General features: G+C 46.0%; 1 protein-coding gene across 3 annotated transcripts in view; it reads right to left on the reverse strand.

Annotated features, from left to right (window-relative positions):
• EIF2AK4 (eukaryotic translation initiation factor 2 alpha kinase 4) overlaps positions 1–18,847 on the reverse strand; it is a 42,110-nt gene extending 23,263 nt beyond the window's left edge. For all 3 annotated transcript variants that reach the window (XM_064147557.1, XM_064147546.1, XM_064147567.1), the window contains exons 1-12: positions 18,576–18,847; positions 10,885–11,000; positions 9,641–9,743; positions 7,135–7,308; positions 6,310–6,390; positions 5,667–5,815; positions 4,126–4,241; positions 3,125–3,282; positions 2,170–2,705; positions 1,689–1,798; positions 1,021–1,178; positions 324–730 (exon numbers count right to left, since the gene is read on the reverse strand). In XM_064147557.1, coding sequence (XP_064003627.1) covers positions 324–730; positions 1,021–1,178; positions 1,689–1,798; positions 2,170–2,705; positions 3,125–3,282; positions 4,126–4,241; positions 5,667–5,815; positions 6,310–6,390; positions 7,135–7,308; positions 9,641–9,743; positions 10,885–11,000; positions 18,576–18,704 — 2,237 coding nt within the window. In that variant the 5' untranslated portion in view covers positions 18,705–18,847. The remainder of the gene's footprint in view (positions 1–323; positions 731–1,020; positions 1,179–1,688; positions 1,799–2,169; positions 2,706–3,124; positions 3,283–4,125; positions 4,242–5,666; positions 5,816–6,309; positions 6,391–7,134; positions 7,309–9,640; positions 9,744–10,884; positions 11,001–18,575) is intronic.
• Positions 18,848–19,719: the final 872 nt, after the last annotated feature.

Below are 19,719 nucleotides of genomic sequence, written 5' to 3' on the forward strand. Positions count from 1 at the left end.
ATAGCTCAGGATCTGTAGTATTTCTGTTACTGTTAAGTAAAAGCTCTACTCAAGGCTAGAGAGGACAGTCCAGCTGACACAAAGGGTAAGAAACTTCCAGAAGCCTAAACCCAGTTTTTCCTTATACACTGACAGTTTTTCCTTATACACTGACATTTGTTAGCCCACATTTTCCTTCCTCTGTTTGACTGCTGGCAAATACAGGTTTTGAAACAGGGGACGGAAGAAAGTCACAGTGAAGTACCTGTGGCAAAGGAAGGGTGGTAAGAGCCCAACTTGGCAAACTCAGCTCTAGTGATGCTCCTTGCAGTGCCAGTACTTACAGAAATGAATGTGAGAACACCCCATCATCATCCTCATCACTGGACTCCTGGTCAGCTCCACTGAACCTGTTGCTGGAGGAGCGCTCACAGGAGGTGCTCCACTCAACGGAGCTGGTCAGGACGGGGGGTGAAGCGTCGACTTTCAAGGCGTGATTTTGCTCCGTGGTGAGGCTGAGGAGCCCAGCTCTGGCGGCTGTTCTTTTCTCTTCAGTGGTGTCAGATGTTGACAGCGTGGGCACGGGGCTCTGGTGCCTCTCTATCCAAGCATTGTAGTACCTGACGATGTTCTCATGGTTCAGGCGGGACAGCAGGGTGACCTCCCCCTTGATCCTACGGAACTGCTTGCTGGTGGGGCTGACGCGGATGCGCTTCACCGCGTAGTAGCAGCCATCCAGCTTATTCCTCACCTGCAGGGCTCAAACCAGATGCTTATAAATGCCTTAGCAGGGAGAACAATTGCATGCAAGAGGACGTTTCCCTTCTGCTTGGGAAATTACTACCCTTCAAATGCAAGCCTTCTCCCCAGACTCCAAATAGCCTTCTTCAAAACCCCTCAGCCTGTCAGCTGCAGATAACCTCTGTGACACAGGCACAGCAGGCAAGAAGATAATGAACCAAGTCATGCAAACACAGAAGAGATCATTCTGATGCAGACACAAAAACATGCCCACAGAGGGAAATCACTTGTATCCCATACCTTGATGACTGCTCCAAAAGCCCCTTTGCCAAGCAACTGCAGCTCTTCAAACTCATTGTAGTAGCGGGAGAATTGCTGCTGAGTTTCTGTGCAGAAGGAAGTGCTCGGCATCTGATTGCTGGGGACCATGGTCTCAATGCAATCCATGCCTGTTGAGTCTGCAACCAGGACAGCAAAGTAACCACCACTGGGAGTACAAGGGTTTGAAGATAAGGCACAGGGGACTATCAAACTATCAGCAGGGAAGATAAAAAACGAAGTATCTTCAAGTGCCGTGTGGGGGCAGGCTCTATTACCACACACACCTCAGCACACCTCTTCAGTACTAATACTGATCGTGCTGGACAAAGAAACTGATCCTAACAAGACCTACAGGAAGGTGGAAGTCTCACTGGAATAACATCTCCCAAAGACAAAGTGAAGGGTGACATTTGCACCATGCAGGAGGTGGACACATTTATGGGTTTAATTAATGCATCAGCTTCCTCTGCTGATGAGAGCAAAGTGGGTCCACCCCAGATAGTCAGGGATGCAGAGACTAAGGCTTTTGTGACAGTCAATCTAGAGGACTTGTGCAGCCTTCTGAGGCTTTAGCAGAGCCCCATTCTTCTGTTGCTGCAGGCATGTAGGCTACTTAATTATCAGGAATGGAAAGAAGAATCTCTTACCATCTAGATTTTCTTCAGACACAGGGATTTTCACCCGTGGAATGCTGACAAAACTGTGCTGTAACAGCTGCTGAGGAGTCCATCTTGCCTTGTCCTCCAAGCAAACACATCTGCCAGCAAACCAAGATGAGAATTGCTTAAAGATCTACTCCATGCCAAGCCTAAAAATTCAGAGATGTCTCCTCATATTTAAAAATGTGATCACGTTGATCATTCAGATGGAATCAGAAGCAAAGACAGACTAAATGACTTAGCCACAGTGATACATAAAGTCGGTGGCAAGGCAGAGAGAAGAGCACCAGACCAGACCTCTCAAACCCCAGCCCAGCACAGCCTGGGCTGTGAGAGGACAATCATCTCCTCTCTGAACACTGGTGACACAGTAGGGGTTAGCTGCTCTTTCACAGAACCCTTCAAGCCTTTAGAAGACAAATGTTTTAAAAATCCACAACAAAAAGTGAGAGGAATGCAACCAACATACTTCTGCAGGAAATCTTGGAAGTCCGCAGGTAAACTGGTAGGAACAGCCACTGGGTACTCCTTGGGTACTCGGCCCTGGCTGAGTGAAAGCAGAAGCAAGCCCAGGCTCCAGACATCTCCTTTCTTGCCAGGTTTGCTGGGCAGCCCATCCTCACTGAAGCGAACTTTGGGTTGCTCGAACACATCTGCCTTGCAGATGTCAGCCAGGCGCTTGGAGATGCTGTAGTCTGTCACCTTGACATTTCCTTCAGCATCCACCAGCACGCTGGAAGCACAAAGGACTTTGTGCACCACCGAATTGCTGTGCAAGTAGTCGAGAGCTGCCAAGATCTGGGTGAGGTAATGACGCAACTGCTCGACTGGGACTGGAGTCTCTTTGTCTAAGTAGGTAGCAAGGCTGCAGCCACCAATGTGCTCCACCAGCATGTGCACCACGATGGACTCGTCCTGCTCCTTGAGGGTCAGGCATTTATAATGGACTATGTTGGGGTGGCTCAGCTTCGCCAGGGAGCTGAACTCTGTTTCTGCACCCTGAAGCTGTTAGAGAAACACAAGGTTACATGCACTGTGTCACAGCTCATCACATCGCTGCTAAGACATAACCTGTGCAGAACTCACAGAAAAGACAAGTGCCCCATGCTCCTCTGAAAGGGCAGCCTTGTACTCAGGGGGTAAGTATAACCTGCCAGGTAAGCTTGGACCCCTCCATCTCCAGGCTGTCACTGGGTTTTTGTTTGTGCACACCTGCAAATTTATTTTCTTGCACTGATAGCACTGTAACTGAGGCCCTCAGTACTCTGACACACCCAACCCTTTTTTGTGCTGCAGGCACTTTCAACAGCAGCATTTTCAAGCTCATCACCATCTTCCCAAGTTGAACATCACCCAGCAGCCTCAAGCAAAGCACTGAACCCCATCTAATCTTCATTAAACCAAATACAAAACACGGGCATTACCTGTTTCTTACACTTCTCAATCTTCTCTATTTCCTGTGTTGTAAGGTACCTTCCCATCTTTTTTTGCCAGTGCAGAACCCACTCATATATTAAAACAAAGTCTCCACTCTGAATTTCCAGGGCATTGTAGACTGATTTACCAAGCTGTTCATCCTTGCCTGCACATAAAGGGAAAGAACAGGCACGGGGCTTCTTTTGTTTAAGGACTTGCAAGAGCTCCTGCAAAGGCTAAACAAACAGCATTAAGCCTGCCTTCTAGAACTTCAGAAACACACAAACCTACTTGAAATAAAGCATGTAAGCACAGAAAATAGCAGGTCTGATGAGACTGAATGCTGTGCAGCAGGAGTCAAATGAAAGCAACAGCAAGCACACTGGCAAAAAACTGCTGCATTTTAAATCATTTCAGCTATTAAATGCACAGTCTTTCTGCTGAGCAGATGCTGAGTTTCACCCACAGTGACATAACAGCTCATCCTCAAAGTGCAAACCAAAATTCACTGCTTCAGAGACTTTCAGGCTGTTCACTGTGCCACTGAGGAACTGCTATGTTGAGAACAACAAAAGCATTTGCTGTTCTGTTCATAGGGACCCCATGGAGGTTTCAGTACTGAAACCTTCTGTCCTTGTATTTCTACTGTTGGTAAACCCACTGCTTTTACGCCACCAGCAGCAGGGGAAGCAGAGCAAGTGTGGATTTCTAAGCTTGTGCTTATCCCTGCTTTCACACTAAGAGAATGACTTCTTGCTTGGTAGCCATGTGGATCTGATCAGCTACTTATGTTTAAATGCAAATTGGTTTGGGTACTATCTTAGCTATGTATGGAACACAAAATGTTGAGGAACCAACTTCAAATTTCACAATCCACAACAACATTCTCCTCACCCTTGCTGTCTGTACCTGTGGTTTAAGTTCCTCTTCTTAAAAAACGAACCCAAATCACCACAAAGAACCCAGCCCAAACCCCAGTGTTTCAAGCTGCAGATGAAATGGTGCTTACCTAGACATTTTCCTTTATGGACAGTAAGGTGTCCAGCACCAGCAGTGCTGAAATCCAAGACTTCGTGGTGTCCTGGAGCCTCTTTGGTACTCCTGAGGGAAAGCTGCCGCTCTCGTCTGCAGTGGGAACACAGCACTCTGCTCCAACACAGCCTAAACTCTCCCAGCCCCCAGTCCCTACAGACACCCATGTGGTAAGAGCTTTGGCTTTCAGAGACCTCTGCGTATAGTGAACATTCTTCGTGTCAGAAACTGAGCTAGTGCAAAGCTTTTGATGTCTGCCCAGAAACCCAGTGTCCTAGCAGCCACATCATGATGCCTGCAGTCTGCATGCAAAGCCAGGCACTGAAGCCTTAGAACCTTTGCACCTTAGGACAGCATCCCTAGCTGGGAGTGGGAAGGAAAAAGAAGTCAACGTACTACAGATATGAAAAAGATCTAAGTTGGATTTGCATTTTCTTTCAGAACAGTACAAAAAGCAAACACATGCAGTTCTGGAAGCCTGTTCTAGCTTCAGCTTAACTAAGTTTCCTAATTCAAACTAAGCTCTCCATTGGCCTCTTTCACTAAACTCCTTCAAGGGAAGGGAAGTTTTACAAAACCTTTCCACATGAGTCTGATCAGGATGTTTCTTCTCACATGCATGTATGGAGCTGCACTGAGACCAGAAAGAACTCAAGACCACTGACCCACAGCAACCTCCATTATTTCTTACAACCAAACTAACAGAAAAAGCAGCAGTGCAAGATTATCTTCTGAACGAATGCAATCACATACAGAGGCCACAGCAGTATGCAGAGGCTCATGTAAAAGCTCTCTCAAAACACTGAATTTATTTGAAAAACACAAACCAAATCAAAAGCAGTTAAAAGAGCCAACACAGAATGGAGATGCCCAAGGGAACTTCTCACAAGTGCTGTCACGAGAAAAATATACAAAGACAACATCTAGCCTTTTGAGTTCATATACTGCACAAATGAAGTTATTTTAGATTTTAATTATCCTGTAAAATTTAGTGTCCCTCTAGTCACAAACACACACTCCTCTGAAGAGAGCACTCGGGAAAGTTCATGCCCAGCTTCTGCTCATCCCTATAGACACAATTTGCCCCTCACTAAGCCGCCCTGTGCTAATGGCAGTCAACATTACCCAGCTCTCCAACAGATGTATCTCGACAGCAAATGTTTGGAAGCTTTAATTTGTTGTGCTGTTCCAAAATCTTCACAAGCTTACTTTAAAGTAATTTGTGTAATTGCCAGCATCCTCTGAAGCAACCAAGGAAGCTCCGAATATACCTTCCAACAACTGCCCAAGATTTCCTGATTTCAGCCGACTGCCTTAATTGCAGCCTTCAGGTTATTCATAGCACATGAATTAGCTAAAGCATGCCAAATGGAGAGGAAAAGGAAAAGAGGGTGGAGAGCAAAACAGAGGGCTGAGCAACGACAGGTTAGTCTCCTGCCTTCAAACTTCACTTTGAGATCTAATGTTTGGGAAAAACAAATAAGCAAAAATGTCCCCCATGCGCCCAGACATCCTTACTTTGAACGTCCAGCCGAACTTGGGTGGTGCTTATTGCTCACTCCATGCTCCTCACAGCTTCCATTAATGCTGAAAGCAGCTCTGCGCCCTGCAGACTCTCTCCTCTGGGAATGTTCTTGACTCGTCAAGGCAGCTATTTCCAAACGTTCCTGTCAGTCAGGAGAAGCATTAGCTAAGTACAGAAACTGCTCCTGTCCTCCACTATCCAAGTGCTTGCCTGTTCCTCTTCAGACACACCCACATCACAGGAGGCATGGGTTTTCATAGCACGCATAGAGCTGAGGCCAGGGGCAAGTAGGGAGACTCAGCAAGTGCACTCTAGCACTGTCCATGGACAAGAATATGAATGGTTTGCAGTGAAGGCAGAACCAAACATGCTGGCTTTTGCTATGTTTGTTTGAAAATATCCACCCCAAGACACTTAAGGTGCCAATACATTAAATCTCTTCCCTTGCAGTTGGTTATTCACCAGAAATAATCCCCATTTAATAATATGAGAACCTATTTTAACCCAGATCTCTTAGAAGCACTGGGTGAGAAAAGATGTTCAAGAGAATTCAGGCACATAAATCTCTCCAGTGTTTAATAAGCATTTGCTATAGTACTGGCATTGAGTTATTGCACACGTGCTTAGAAAGATTACCTGCTTGGCAATCTCCTTCTTTTTCCTTTCTTCTCTTTTCTCTTCTTCCCTTCTCTGAATCTCATTAAGGATTTCTCGTTGCTGAAACAAATTTCAGTGTTATTAGAAACACAACAGCACTTGCAATGCAAGTCTTATCTCACCTTGGGTAAGAAAAGCCAATACCAAGGCAGCTATGATGCTGATTTTCACAGAATCACAGAATGTTAGGGGTTGGAATGGACCTTGAAAGTTCGTCCAGTCCAACCTCCCTGGCCAGAGCTGGATCACACAGGAATGCATCCAGGTGGGTCTAGAACATCTCCAGAGAGGGGAGACTCCACACCCGCCCTGGTCAGTCTGTTCTAGTGTTCTGTCATCCTCACAATGAAAACATTTTCCCTTGCGTTTCCATGGCACTTCCTGTGCCTCAGCTTCCACCACTGCCCCATGTCCTGTCATTGGGTATCACCGAGCAGAGCCTGGCTCCATTCTCTCAGCACTCACTCTTTACATGCTTATAAACATGAATGAGGTCATCCCTCAGGCTCCTCCTCTCCAAGCTCAAAAGCTCCAGCTCTCTCAGTGTCTCCTCGTAAGGAAGATGTTCCACTCCCTTCACCATCTTTGTGCTCTGCACTGGACTCTCTCCAATAGTGTTAAAAAGGACTTATGCCAGCTGCATGTCACATACAGCAGCTACAGATCAGCTCATGCAGACAGGTCTGACTGTAAGAATTCCTTACCAGCCCCTGCTGTGCAGGGTGAATTACACAGCCAGGACCACTCAGGACCACTCATGCTGTTGCAAGAACACAGGGTTAAGCACACCACAGATTCTCTCACCTCCTGCTCTTCTCTTCTCTTCACTTCCTGTGCCCTGCGCAGCTCCTCCTGAGCCAGTCTTTCTCGTTCCTTTTGATGGTTTTTCAGCATTTCCTCATGGAAAGACTTGGGAGGTGGCTTGTTGTGCTCACTGAGAAACAACTGTACGTAGTCAGCAAGTTCAAATATCATCACCTGAAAGAAAATGCACATGAATGACATGCAGAGTTCAAAGGACAAGTAGATCACATAGTAAAATGATACTCAACTCAAAAAAGCAATACAGCAGCAGTGGGACTGCTGATTGGTTACTTTTCAGGGAGAGTCTACCATACTTCAGCATTTTTTGTCATAATTACATAATAATAACAACTTGCAACACTAAAAACTCTTGAGCAGAGTAGTAAATATGGCAAAACTCACTGAATGAGAACCAACTTCAAACATCACCTTCCTGCAAAAAACCCTGCAAACACAAAATCCAGCCCTTGCCCTGCAAACCAGTTTCCACTGTGAAGCCACTCAAGGCATTCCACAGTCACGGAATCACAACTACTGAAATAACAACCACACTGGACCTCAGCTGAGGTCTTCTACCTGGTTTGTAAAGCTGGAATCAGTTTTCAGAACTGATGATCTACTGATCTGTTAGGCCTTGGGCTCTCATCAGTCTGGGCATTAATTCAAGCATCCCAGAGCACTAAAAGCATTGCATCTTCAAAATTACACCAGGAAGATGCATCCCAGCAGGCATCAGCAGCACTCAGTGAGGTCTGCATGTGGAGGTAGGAGGACAGCCAAACCAAATGGTACCATCTGTCTGGAACCGGCTGACATTCAGGAGATTCTCAAACACCAAATCCCCTGCCTGACACAGGAGTGAAGGCAGGAAGCAATTCCAAACAGAAGGGCCAGCACCACAAGATATATCTGGCATGTGTAGGTGTCTTTCCCAAGTCACTACTCAGAAGGCAGGGCACTCGTGCATGCATACACACACAAGTCAAAAAGGGAGGAATCTCAATAATCAAACCCAACAATCTGTTCAGTCTGACAGCCAGCTGAGGTACTTTCAGATTTTCCACACTGCAGAACACACTTTCATGAAGAACATTCATCAGGGCATAAAGAACATTTATCTGCCTTGCTCTGCAGAGAAGGCAGTTCACAACTGCACCACGCATGTCGTTCATTGGCAATGTCTGTCATGCATGTAGCTCACAACTTCACCCAAGCCCTGCGGGAGCATGATCCCTGTGTTAGAGCTCACTTCAATGAGATCACAAAACCAACTGGAATTTAAAGCATTGCAGGCCAACAGCTGCCCTGGGGTCAGTGGTGATCAGATGGAGTATATATTGTATGGCTGAGTGTTTGAGAGTTTGAACCTTGCATTTCCTATCAATTGTCCACAGCAAAGTCATTAACAAAAATTACCCCCTCCACAATGTGCTGTTAAGTTGCTCATTTCCAGAGGGAAATTGAGGGAACTCTTGGTCACTGAACAAAATACTATCTAGCTGAAACAGTTCTTTCGAAAGCATCTGCAGAAGTGTAGCATACACTTGATGTGGCAAGATTGAACAAGAGGCAAGTTCTGCCAAACCTCTGCAGCTGAGAGGCTCAGGAAACTGAAAGCAGAATACTGGCCATTTCTGGAGGTAAGAGATGCACAGCTGGCAAAGTTAGCACTTTTAGAAAGGCAAACTGAGCAAAGCAAATGGCACTTGGTGCCATGGTCTAGCCTTGAGCTCTGTGGTAAAGGGCTGGACTTGATGATCTGTGAGGTCTCTTCCAATCCTAATAATACTGTGATACCGTGATACTGTGAAATATGTTCACCTGTAGCATTTCCAAACAATGAAACAAAACATACCACAAACTCTGCTTTCAGCAAGAATTCAGTGTTTGCTAGCAATTCTTTGAATCAGCAACAATGGAAAGGTATTTTTAATATCAAACATACCTAGGGATTTGTAGAACCCCTTAAAATAGAGACAAGCTCTAAACTTCACACGTCTCTCTCTCATTCTCTTTTCATCCCATTTGGGCAGAACATCACTATTCCTAAACACAGCAGAAAAAAGCACAGTGGCATGGAGTGGCTGCCCTGCAGCCACAAAGTCAGTTCTTGAGCTCAGTGTTTTAATTGAGGTCTTCTGCCCTTCACTTTGGCCTGAGATGCACAAGATCACAGCAAAACACTCCTCACAGAGTCGCTGTTGGGTTGAATTGCTCCAGCCACTTACCATATTCCAATAAAGATGCAAAGTGCAGAGAGCTCTCAGAGTCAGCTCTGCTCTTCATGCTGTGAGACCCTTTACGCAGGGCTACAACTTACACATGCATTCTGTTCTAAGTGCATGCACATTCAGGAGTTTCATTGATCAGAAACATGCTTACGAAAGAAATAAACTCTCTCCTTTCTCAGGAGCAATGCAACTTGTGCTTTCATGTCATGTGCCTCACTGCATTATCTCACTCACTGCTAGAAGGATTGAGGCTGAAGGACCCGAGAAGCTCTTACCTCTCCACAGCGCTGTTTCGCAAGTTCAGTTAGTCTGGATTTTAATTCATTTATTTTCTCATTTGACAAGCCTTTGGAATTTCTGAGTTGTATTTCAGGAACACTGGGGGACAGCAACAAAACCAAAACTCCTCATTAGACATAGTGAGTGTAGAAAGCAACAAAATGTTGGTAAAAATGGTGGATGAGGGAATGGAAAGCAGTGCATAGTCAGTGGCAATTAGCCAATGCTCAAAGAGGCAGCATATAAACAGTACCTACAAACACAGGACAAAGCCAGCTGTGCTGTTTCATATTCCCTACCACCATATTTTCTGCCTGAATATCAGCTGCCAGTTATATTAAGTAGAAGAGATAACAAAAAACCCTGCAGACTCCTATGATTCAGCTCTTAGCCAGCAATTTACATACCAATCCCTTAAAAATATTTGTAGCCTAACAGTTTGGTGTTTGAAATGTATTTATTACCACTACACTGGTTGCACAAACCTGAAGAAATATGCAATAAATAAAAACCAGCTACTCAGGAAAAGAAGGTTAAAATGAAGAAGGAAAACGTCTGTAGCTATTATAACTTAGATAAATAACAAACAAAGTGGCTGTTGAGCCCCACGTTACAGACTAACTGAACTGTGACCTGGTAAGGAACACCACTGCCCTTGGGCACCACTCGTGCCACAGCACAGGTGGACAGACTACAGGCAGTGATGCTTTGGGCGTAAGCAGTAGCATCAGAACCGAATGAATGAACAACAGGGCAACACAACCCAGAATGACAACTGAAATGCTGGAGGATGGGCTGATCAGCTGCAGTTCTTTTTACATTCTCAATGGAGAACTCCTCCAAAAGACTAATCCAGCAGAGAACAGGATCAGCAGATACAACTAAGGCAGCAGATAGCGTTAAAAGAGAAGATTCAGACTCTCTCCCAGCAGGTCCTGAGCTGAAAAAGTTTACAGATGCCAGCAGGTCCCTGTGTTTGTCATTCCAAGCTACTAAGCAGGCTGCAGTCTTGCACTGACAAATGTACCTCTATTATTCTGCGCTGCATCAAGGACCACAACCAGTTCAGGTGCCCAGTTTCACAGTTACCTATTCTAAAATACTATAGGCTAAAGAAATGCTGGCATGCAGAAAGCAAAAGTAAGTGATGAATAAACCCACCTTTTTTCAGCTCTACATTTCACTATGGAAACCAGACAAACGTTCAGAGCAGATGGGCTGCATTTCAGTGCTCACTCACCTGTCAGGGTAAGTATGAGGACACTTGACCCACAGATCCACCCTGGCATACACTTCATGATCTCCAGTCAGTCCCTGAGGACGCAGACCCAAAGTAATTTCTGGAGGCTGCTGTACCTACAAAGGAACACAAAACCTTAGATTTCAGAGGGATTTGGGGTTTATTGAAACACAACTCTCACAACCTCCATCGTGTCTGAACTCAGGTTAGAGCATTCCAACTCAAAACCATCTTATGTCAGACTAATTTACATACTTGACAAATATGCACAAACTGAGTGTGGAAATGGGAGAGGCTGTTGTTTGCCCGCTGCATGAGTTGGTAGAGCGCAGACCCCTTTCGTGCCCAGCGCTGCTTGCTTCTGCTTTAACAAATGAATTTGATATTGTCTTTGGGAGCTCCCCAAGCAGCGGCCGCAAAGTACCTGTCATTCTAAGCACACAAAGACACGGGCAAGGAGTCGCCAGACAGCAAGGTATCTGGGGGGGGATCGGTGGTGGGAGGCGCTTGCACAGGACCTCAGGAATACAGATTGGTGACTGTGGACAGATTGGATCTCTCTGGGATTAGGAGGGGACTGGTGGCAGGAGGCACTCAGACAGGACATTAGGAACCTCAGGATGGGGCAAAGTACCAGAAAGGCAAGGGCCCTGAAGGACAGGGGAGCAAGAAGGCATTGCCTAAATATACCTCCTGATAGTCCACTGGGGGTAATGATTTCTAATTGGAGAAATGTAAAATATACTAAAAATAAAGATAAAGCAAAAATTATACAATATTGTAGGATAGAATGGCCAGAGGCAAAGATAACACCTGATGATCTTTATTGGCCTTGATATGGGTCTTTCAAAGGACGGATTTGTCAAGCTCTGAATAAATATGTAAATAGTAAGGAACTGTTTAGTGAAGAGGAAAGCAATTATGCTGCATGCTGGAAAGGGCATATTTGGCCCAAGGATGTTAGAAAGGTATTAAAAATTAAGACTGAACAGCAGGATGAAGATCAGGATGGGAGGAGGGCTAAAGAAACTAAGTGGAGTCCTTTAGATTATCTTCCTCCTGCATCCCCACACTCTACAACCCCCTTTACTGCTGACGGCACCTCCCTTGGTGCTGCCTCACAGATCTCCTTCTAATCCAGATCCAGGAATGAAACCAAGATGCAAAAAAAGAGTTAGAGCGGAATCGAGAGAAGTTAGTGTTAAAACTAGAACAGGAGCCAGATGACAGTTCAGAGTGAGGGGGAGTCACAGGAGGCTACCGCGGGAACTACCCAACTATGTCCTTTAAGGGAGGTGGTGCTGGGAGGAATCAAGGGGGAATACGCTACGTGAATGTTCCTTTGAACTCCGCAGAGGTACAGGCATGCGAGAAAGAGATGGGAAAACTTCTAGACAATCCTCTGGGAGTATCAGAGAGGTTTGACCAGTTTCTGGGGCCAAATACCTATACATGGGAAGAAATACAGTCATGGGGATTCTCTACACCTCAGAAGAGAGACAAATGATCAGAACAGCTGGGGTGAGAATTTGAGAGAGGGAGAATCAGAAGGGACCACCGGGGGACAAAAAAATGCCGTCTGTTAATCCTAACTGGAGTCACATCCAAGCAGCCGACCAGCAACAAATGGCAGATTATAGAATGTTAATGGTAAGCGGAATAAAAGAAGCAATCCCTCAGGGACAGGATACTGCTAAAGCATTTAACACTAATCAAGAAAACAATGAATCCCCCATAGACTGGCTAGAGAGACCTAAAAAGGTTAGACTCCAACTCCCTAGCAGGCAAAGTAGTGTTAAAAGTAAATTTTGTCAGTCACTCCAACTGGGACATCAGACAAAAGCTACAGAAATTGGAAGGATGGCAGGAAAAAAAGTTTACAGGAATTATTAAGAGAAGCACAGAAGGTGTATGTTAGAAGGGATGTGGAAAAGGTGAAGAATAAAGCCAGGATCTTTGTGGCAGCAGTCAGAGAGACGCAGCAGACGGGGCAGCCAGGGGAAGCACAGCTGTATCCAAGCAATGGTAGGAGTAGTCCCCGAATGAGTACCGCAAATGCACAAGCTGGGGAATGCTTTTACTGTGGGAAGAGGAGACACCGAAAGAAGGACTGTCTTAAACGACAGCAAGATTTGAATACACTCCAAAAGGCAGAACAAGATAAGAGGGGTCAAGAGCTCTTCCTCCTGGGGGTAAATGACAAGACTGAGCCCTTGATAAAAGTAAAAACTGGAGCCCAGGAGGAGGAACACGAGCTCTCCAGAGCAGAAAGATCAAGCATTACAGAGATACCCCAGGGGCACAGAGAAGGAAATGAGACTGTAAGGGTAATTTGGGCTAGTGGGGAAGGGTTTGAAGTACCAGTTATTAAAAAGGCAAGCATTAGGAAGACAATCGTTGTGCAAGATCTACTCTTTGAACCTGAGGTAGGATGTAACCTACTAGGCAGAGATTTCCAGATCCAATTGAGAATTGGAGTGGTTCCCACAGAAAAGGAAATGGTAGTGAAGCTAATTAAGTTAACAACTGAAGATGAGAAATGTATAAACCCAAGGGTGTGGGCCACAGGTGGTAATTTTGGAAAATTACATATAGAACCAATTAAAATAAGGATTACAGATCCAGACTACCTGACTAGGGTAAAGCAACATCCCATCTTGTCTGAAGGAAGGAGGGTGCTAAAGCCCGTAATAGAGAATTAATCAGGGAAGGGACTCCAGAACCTTGCATGTCGGTACATTATACCCCCATACTCCCGGTAAGGAAAGGGGATGGCACCTACAGACTGGTACAAGACTTACATGCTGTAAACCAGAGAACAGTTACCCAGTTGCCAGTAGTGTCAAATCCTTACACTCTCTTGAGTCACATACCCGTGGACTATACTTGGTATAGTGTGATAGACCTAAAGGATGCATTTTGAACTTGTCCACTGGACAAAGAAAGTAGGGATATTTACCTTTGCATTTGAATGGGAGGATCAGGACACTCGGAGGAAACAACAATTACAGTGGACTGTATTACCCCAAGGATTTACAGAATCTCCTAATTTATGTGGTCAAACCCTGGAGAAATTATTGGAAGCATATGTAATACGTGAAAAGGTGGTTCTGGTTCAATATGTGGATGATATATTGGTAACAGGAGAGACTTGGGAATCAGTCAAAGAAAATGAAATCAGGCTGCTAAATTTCCTTGGTGATAGGGGGTTGCTGGCCTCTAAATAAAAACTGCAACTCATCGAACAGGAGATGAGATATTTGAGTCACTTATTGGAAAAGGGATCAAATAAATTAGTCCCTCAGCAGGTCCTTCCACCTCCCTGATCGAAAAGGGAAATTAGGCGAGTTTTTGGTTTGCTTGGATATTGTAGACTGTGGATTTCAGGGTATATTCAGTTGGTAAAATTTATGTATGAAAAACTTGCATCTGATACCATTACAGGGACACAGGAGCATGATGAACAGTTCAGTAAAGTAAAAGAGGCACTGGTGACAGCACCGGTCTTAAGCTTGCCAGATTTGAAATGTCCTTTCCAGTTATTTCTAAGTACAGAAAAACAGGTGGCCTGTGGGGTTCTTACTCAGAACTTGGGAGGTCACTGCAAGCTTGTGGCATACTTCTTCAAATTATTAGATCCTGTAAGCCACAGCTGGCCCACTTGCCTCCAGGCCATGGCCACCACAGCCTTGCATGTCAAAGAGGCTTGGAAACTACTTCTGGGAGGATTTTAACAGTATACACCCCACATAGTGTGAGAAGTATCCTGGAGCAAAAGGTGAAAAGGTGGTTAACTGATGCCAGAACACTGAAATGAGGCCATTCTGTTACACAATGAGGAACTGAAATTGGCCATAACCCAAACAACTAATCCTGCCCGATTCTTGTCCACTAGGAACATTAGAACATGGCTGTCTAAGCCTTATACAAATGCAGACCAAGGTCCATGAGAACATAATTAGAAAAAGGAGAAAGACTGTTCATAGATGGATCTTCTAGTTGCAAAGAGGGGAAGTGAAACTTAGGGTACGCTGTGATAAGTGGGCTAAGCATGGAGGTGATTGAGCCCAAGCTTGCAAGCTATATGCACTCTGGAGGGCTTTGGTGTGGCTAAATAGCAAAGGAACCATTTATACAGATTGAAATAAACTTATGGGGTGGTCCATACATTTGGCAAAACCTGGAAAGAGCAAGGATTAATCAATACCCAGAGGAAGGGTTTGATCCATGGGGAATTAATCAAACGAATACTGGAATCATTGAAGGGGCCTAGTGTGGTAGCTGCAGTACATGTAAAGGGGCATCAAAACAGGCTGGCCCTCCAAACAAGGGGAAATAATCTGGCTGATAAGGTAGCAAAGGAAGCAGCAGAAGGAGAGGAAATAAAGATATTCAAAGTTAGGGTGGACACAGGGAAACTAACACCAGAATCAGGGGTATTTAGTCCCACTGAGTTAAAAGTAATGAAGGACTTGGGGGCAAGTGAAATTGAAGGAAAGTGGTTCCTAGGAATGGATGGGAAATGGTTCCCAAGCCTGTAGCGAGGCAGATCTTATAAAGGATCCATGAATGTACTCACTGGGGAAGCTGGGCTCTTTGCAAACAATTTTTGAGAAGCTTTGGATGCACTGGAATTTTTGAATTGGCCAAGCAAATTACCCATGACTGTTTGACTTGCCAGAAGGTAAATAAGAAGGTTGTGAGTCAAGTCCCTGATGGGGGAAGGCAGTTAGCACACAGGCCTTCTGAAAGGATCCAGGTTGATTACACCAAATTGCCTCAACTAAATCAGTGGAAGTATCTCCTGGTGGTAGTGGATCAGTTAATCCATTGAATGGAAGCATACCCTACTGCCAGGGCAGCTTCCCAATTTGTGACCAAAATGCTACTTGAACAAATCATCTCCTCAGTTTGGGGTAGTAAGAGCAATTGACTCAGGCAGGGGTATGCATTTTACTTCTAAAATCATCAGTGACTTGACCTCGGCCTTAGGCATTAGATGGGACTGTTATCTAATGAACAGTGTTCGAAGAAGAATGACGTACAGAACAGGAAGAGTGACCCTAGCAAATAAACCCAGGAGAGGCAGAGGGCAAGGCCAGATTGGTGCACTCATTAGCCTAAGATCCACCCCCGCCACAAGTATCAACCTCATGATGACAGAGCATGGGAGTGGGACCCATACTGGACTTCTGCTGCTTATGCTGATGTTTGGGGTCGCTCTAAGCCAAAATGCAGGTAACTGTACAGCCTGCATCCGAACTGTTTGCCAAGGCAGCATGAGAACTCAAACACTGGTTTACCATAAGATTAGAAAATTATTGTGGGGCTATAAGTTGGGATTGTGTATCAAGAAATGGCCACCAGAGGGATATATGAAATTCCCATTATTGCAAAAACTTGTTTATAACTAGCTGTTATTGGAATTCATTTAAGATGATGTTATAACAAAACAAAAATGTTTTGTAGATGGGGGCTTTCAAGTAAGGAATATATGTGTTGTTCTTGTTTACACCATGTTTACTACCTCTCTTCAATACTATCATTAAATGAAGTGTCACAGTTCAAGGATCCAATAAATAGGAGAGGGCTGGGTTGACGCTGAACAGATTTAAGAGGGAAACACAAATCAATAAATGGAAAAAGAAGAGGGGGGATTGAGATAAATAGGAGCATGATTTGTGTTGGGAGGAAACAAAAAGGGGGAGAGATGCGCCTCTCTGGGATGGAGAATTAGCGCGGGAAGTGGCGTGGGTTTTTAAGCGCGCTTGTGCCGGGGCGGGGTCAGACTCAGGAGGACACTCAGAGAAGCTCCAGATCTCCAGAGGGGACCGGATGACACAGGCGCATGAAGGATCTCTGGCGTAGCAAGAATCTCAGGGACTTTTTTACCCACTTGATACATATGCATAACTTGATTGCATAAATGGGAGAGGCTGTTATGAGCCCACTGCACGAGTTGGCAGAGTGCAGACTCCCCTCGTGGCCAGCGCTGCTTGCTTCTAACAAATACATTTTATACTGTCTTTGGTACTTAGGCTTGTGCCTAAGATCATTCATAACAGATCCATTCTCCCCAGTCCTATCTCTACCCAACACCCCAAAAAGTCCCTCACCAGCTTTCCTATAGGCCAGCTGTATTAGAACTTCCTCAGACAAGCATAGTTACAATTACTAGAAAGGTGAGACAGACTGAGCAAAAAGCAGGCTACAAAAGCCTTGCATTCTGCTTGCTGTGGGCTAGCAGTAGGAAAAACCGAAAGAAACGTCACACGGGTTATTTACAGAATGTCATGAATTCCTTGTAACAACAATCTTGTTTCTTTCCGGCTTGTTTCACATCACTAAGAAACACCAGACAGTACTTCCTGACAGGGCAACGGACAGCATATCACATCTGTATGCACAGTGTGTGGCCAAGCAAGCAGACACAAATACTCCTGTAGCTATATATATATGCGGGTTTGGCATAAAGCAGAACTTTTAACAACGCGCTCCAAGTGTCTACTCAAAATCAGAGCACAGTAAAACGTGCCCCCATAAACATGCTGAACTATTTCAATTAGGAAATTAATTTTTGGGGGGAAGAAAACAACCACCCAAGCCTTAGTAATGTGACAAAATAAAGACCATATGGAATAGCAAATACAGAAACAGGTTTTCCCTTTCCCAGCAGGGAAAAAAAAACAGATTAAGCCAAGGGCCTACCATAAAGGAATTTAAGGGAATGAGGTCTACAACACTTCTGAAAACTTACTAATGGAGTTCACATCAAGCACCATGGAAACTCAAAGTTTCTAAGCTGCTGTGAGAATTCTAAGCTCAGGGGTTTTTTTGGCAGAACAAAGTTAGCAGGGGCTGTGATTTATTCTGCAGAAGATAAAGGAAAAAGAACATAAAAGAAGCAACAATAGCAGTGAACGTTGGGAACTGAAAAGTGACCAGAACCTCCAGGCACAGGAAAACAGTGCCACAGATGCAGCTGGAAAGGTACCATCAGTTAGACATTGTGGGTCGAAAGAGCAACGTGGAAGAATAGTGAACACTAGACCTGAGCATTAATTAGTTGTAAGTTAAACCAAACAAACTGCAAAAATGGAAGCTGGAGTATTATCATGGAAACAAACACAGCTCGAGTAAACCGCAGCATAGAAAACACATGCAAAGATGAGCAACACGTAGTGATGGGATGGATTAATGCAGCGGGTACGTGGCTAGGCGGTTAAGGGATGAATTGTGAGGCAATTAAAAAACCCCATCTGACAATTAAAATGCAAACTCTTTGCACAGCATTAATCACGGTGCGAACGCGTGGATATACAGGACGAATCACCGTCTCCGGAGGGACAACGGGCAAGCAGCAAGAGGGAAGAAGCGCCCGATGAGAAACACAAGGAATTGGCCCCTGCGACAAAGCACCACGCAGCCCGGCCGCAACCACCGCCAGTGCCACCAGCCGGGCCCGCAGGTGACAAGGATCCGCTCTGCCTCCCGCTGCTCCCGCCCACCCGAGGGGAAGGGGAACGTGTGGCTCTGCCTCTCTAGCGCAGGAAGCGTTCCGAGACAGCAGCAACGAGGCAGCTGCGCCGCCGCGCTCCGACGAGCCAGGCGAGGGGCAGCCCCCAGCCGGGAGCAGGGCCCAGCTGGCTCCGCGCACGCAGCTGGCCAGCCGCGGCAGTCCCGCTCACTACCTTCCAGGCCTGGCTCTGCCGCAGATCCTGGAAGTCCTGCCCGTAAATGGACTCCAGCACCTGGAGCTCGTTCTCCTGCCGCATCTGGTAACTCTCCTCCGGCGGCAGCTGCCGAGCGCCGCTAGCCATGTCAGCTCCCCGGGCGGGGGCTAACAGCAGCCAGCGGAGCAGCAGTGCCGCGCTGCCACCATGTAAAGCGGCGCCGGCCCTGCGGCGGCCGCGCTCGGCGCGCCGGACCCGCCTCCGCCACGCCGGGAGGAGGAGCCGGCGGAGCCGCTTGGGCCTGGTGGCGCGACAAGGGCTGGTGGCGGTTACACGGCGTGGGCTGGAGGCCCCGGGTGGAGTGTGGTGCGCTACACGGTGGCCTTAACCGCGCGTTAGCCCCAGGCCGTGTAGGACCGCGGATCGGACGGCTCTCGGCGGCCTTTCTGGGGCCCTACCAGCGGGTGAGGAACCGCGGTGTACTGCCCAGCGCTGCATCGTGCCCTGCTCAAGCTGCGATCGGGACTCGTCTCGGCCTCGTGTGTCCCAGGTGCCCAGTCCTGAGAGCTGTGCAGCCCTAGAGTGCTCCTGCCTCTTGTCACAGAGAATCTCGAGTTGGAAGGAACTCGTAAGGGCCACAAAATCGTTCTGGTTGGAGAACACCACTAAGATCATCGAGCCCAGCTGCCAATGGAGCACAGCCAAGCCCTCCACTAAATTATGAAAGATCCAAATGCTAAAACCCAAATACTGTGCAGATCTTGCTTATAGGCCTTGAGAAACAAAGTTCAGAAAGGATTTCAGGATGTAGAGCTAGGGCAGGATACAAGCTGATGTGGAAACTAGAAGACCTTTCCACCAGTGATTGCTAGAGGAGACTGAACGCAAGCAGCTTTAGTCTTTGCTGGGACTCGACAGGGAGAGGGTGCTGGGGGTTGTCAGGGGAGTAAATGTCCTTTTTTCCTGTCACTTCAGATGGTAACTGCTGACAAGAAAGAATGCTACAAAATGACACAGCTTTTAAAGTTTTGGGAACTTAACAATTCCCCCTAAGTAAATTAATAGATACAAGAATACCTATTAGCTGTGTAATCCCCAGGCAAAGGAAAATGCCACCAAAAAGAAAAGCTTGCTGCCATGCACCCAGATAATACATTAAAGT

This window comes from Pogoniulus pusillus, chromosome 1 (genome assembly GCF_015220805.1).
Source record: "Pogoniulus pusillus isolate bPogPus1 chromosome 1, bPogPus1.pri, whole genome shotgun sequence".
NCBI lineage: Eukaryota > Metazoa > Chordata > Aves > Piciformes > Lybiidae > Pogoniulus > Pogoniulus pusillus.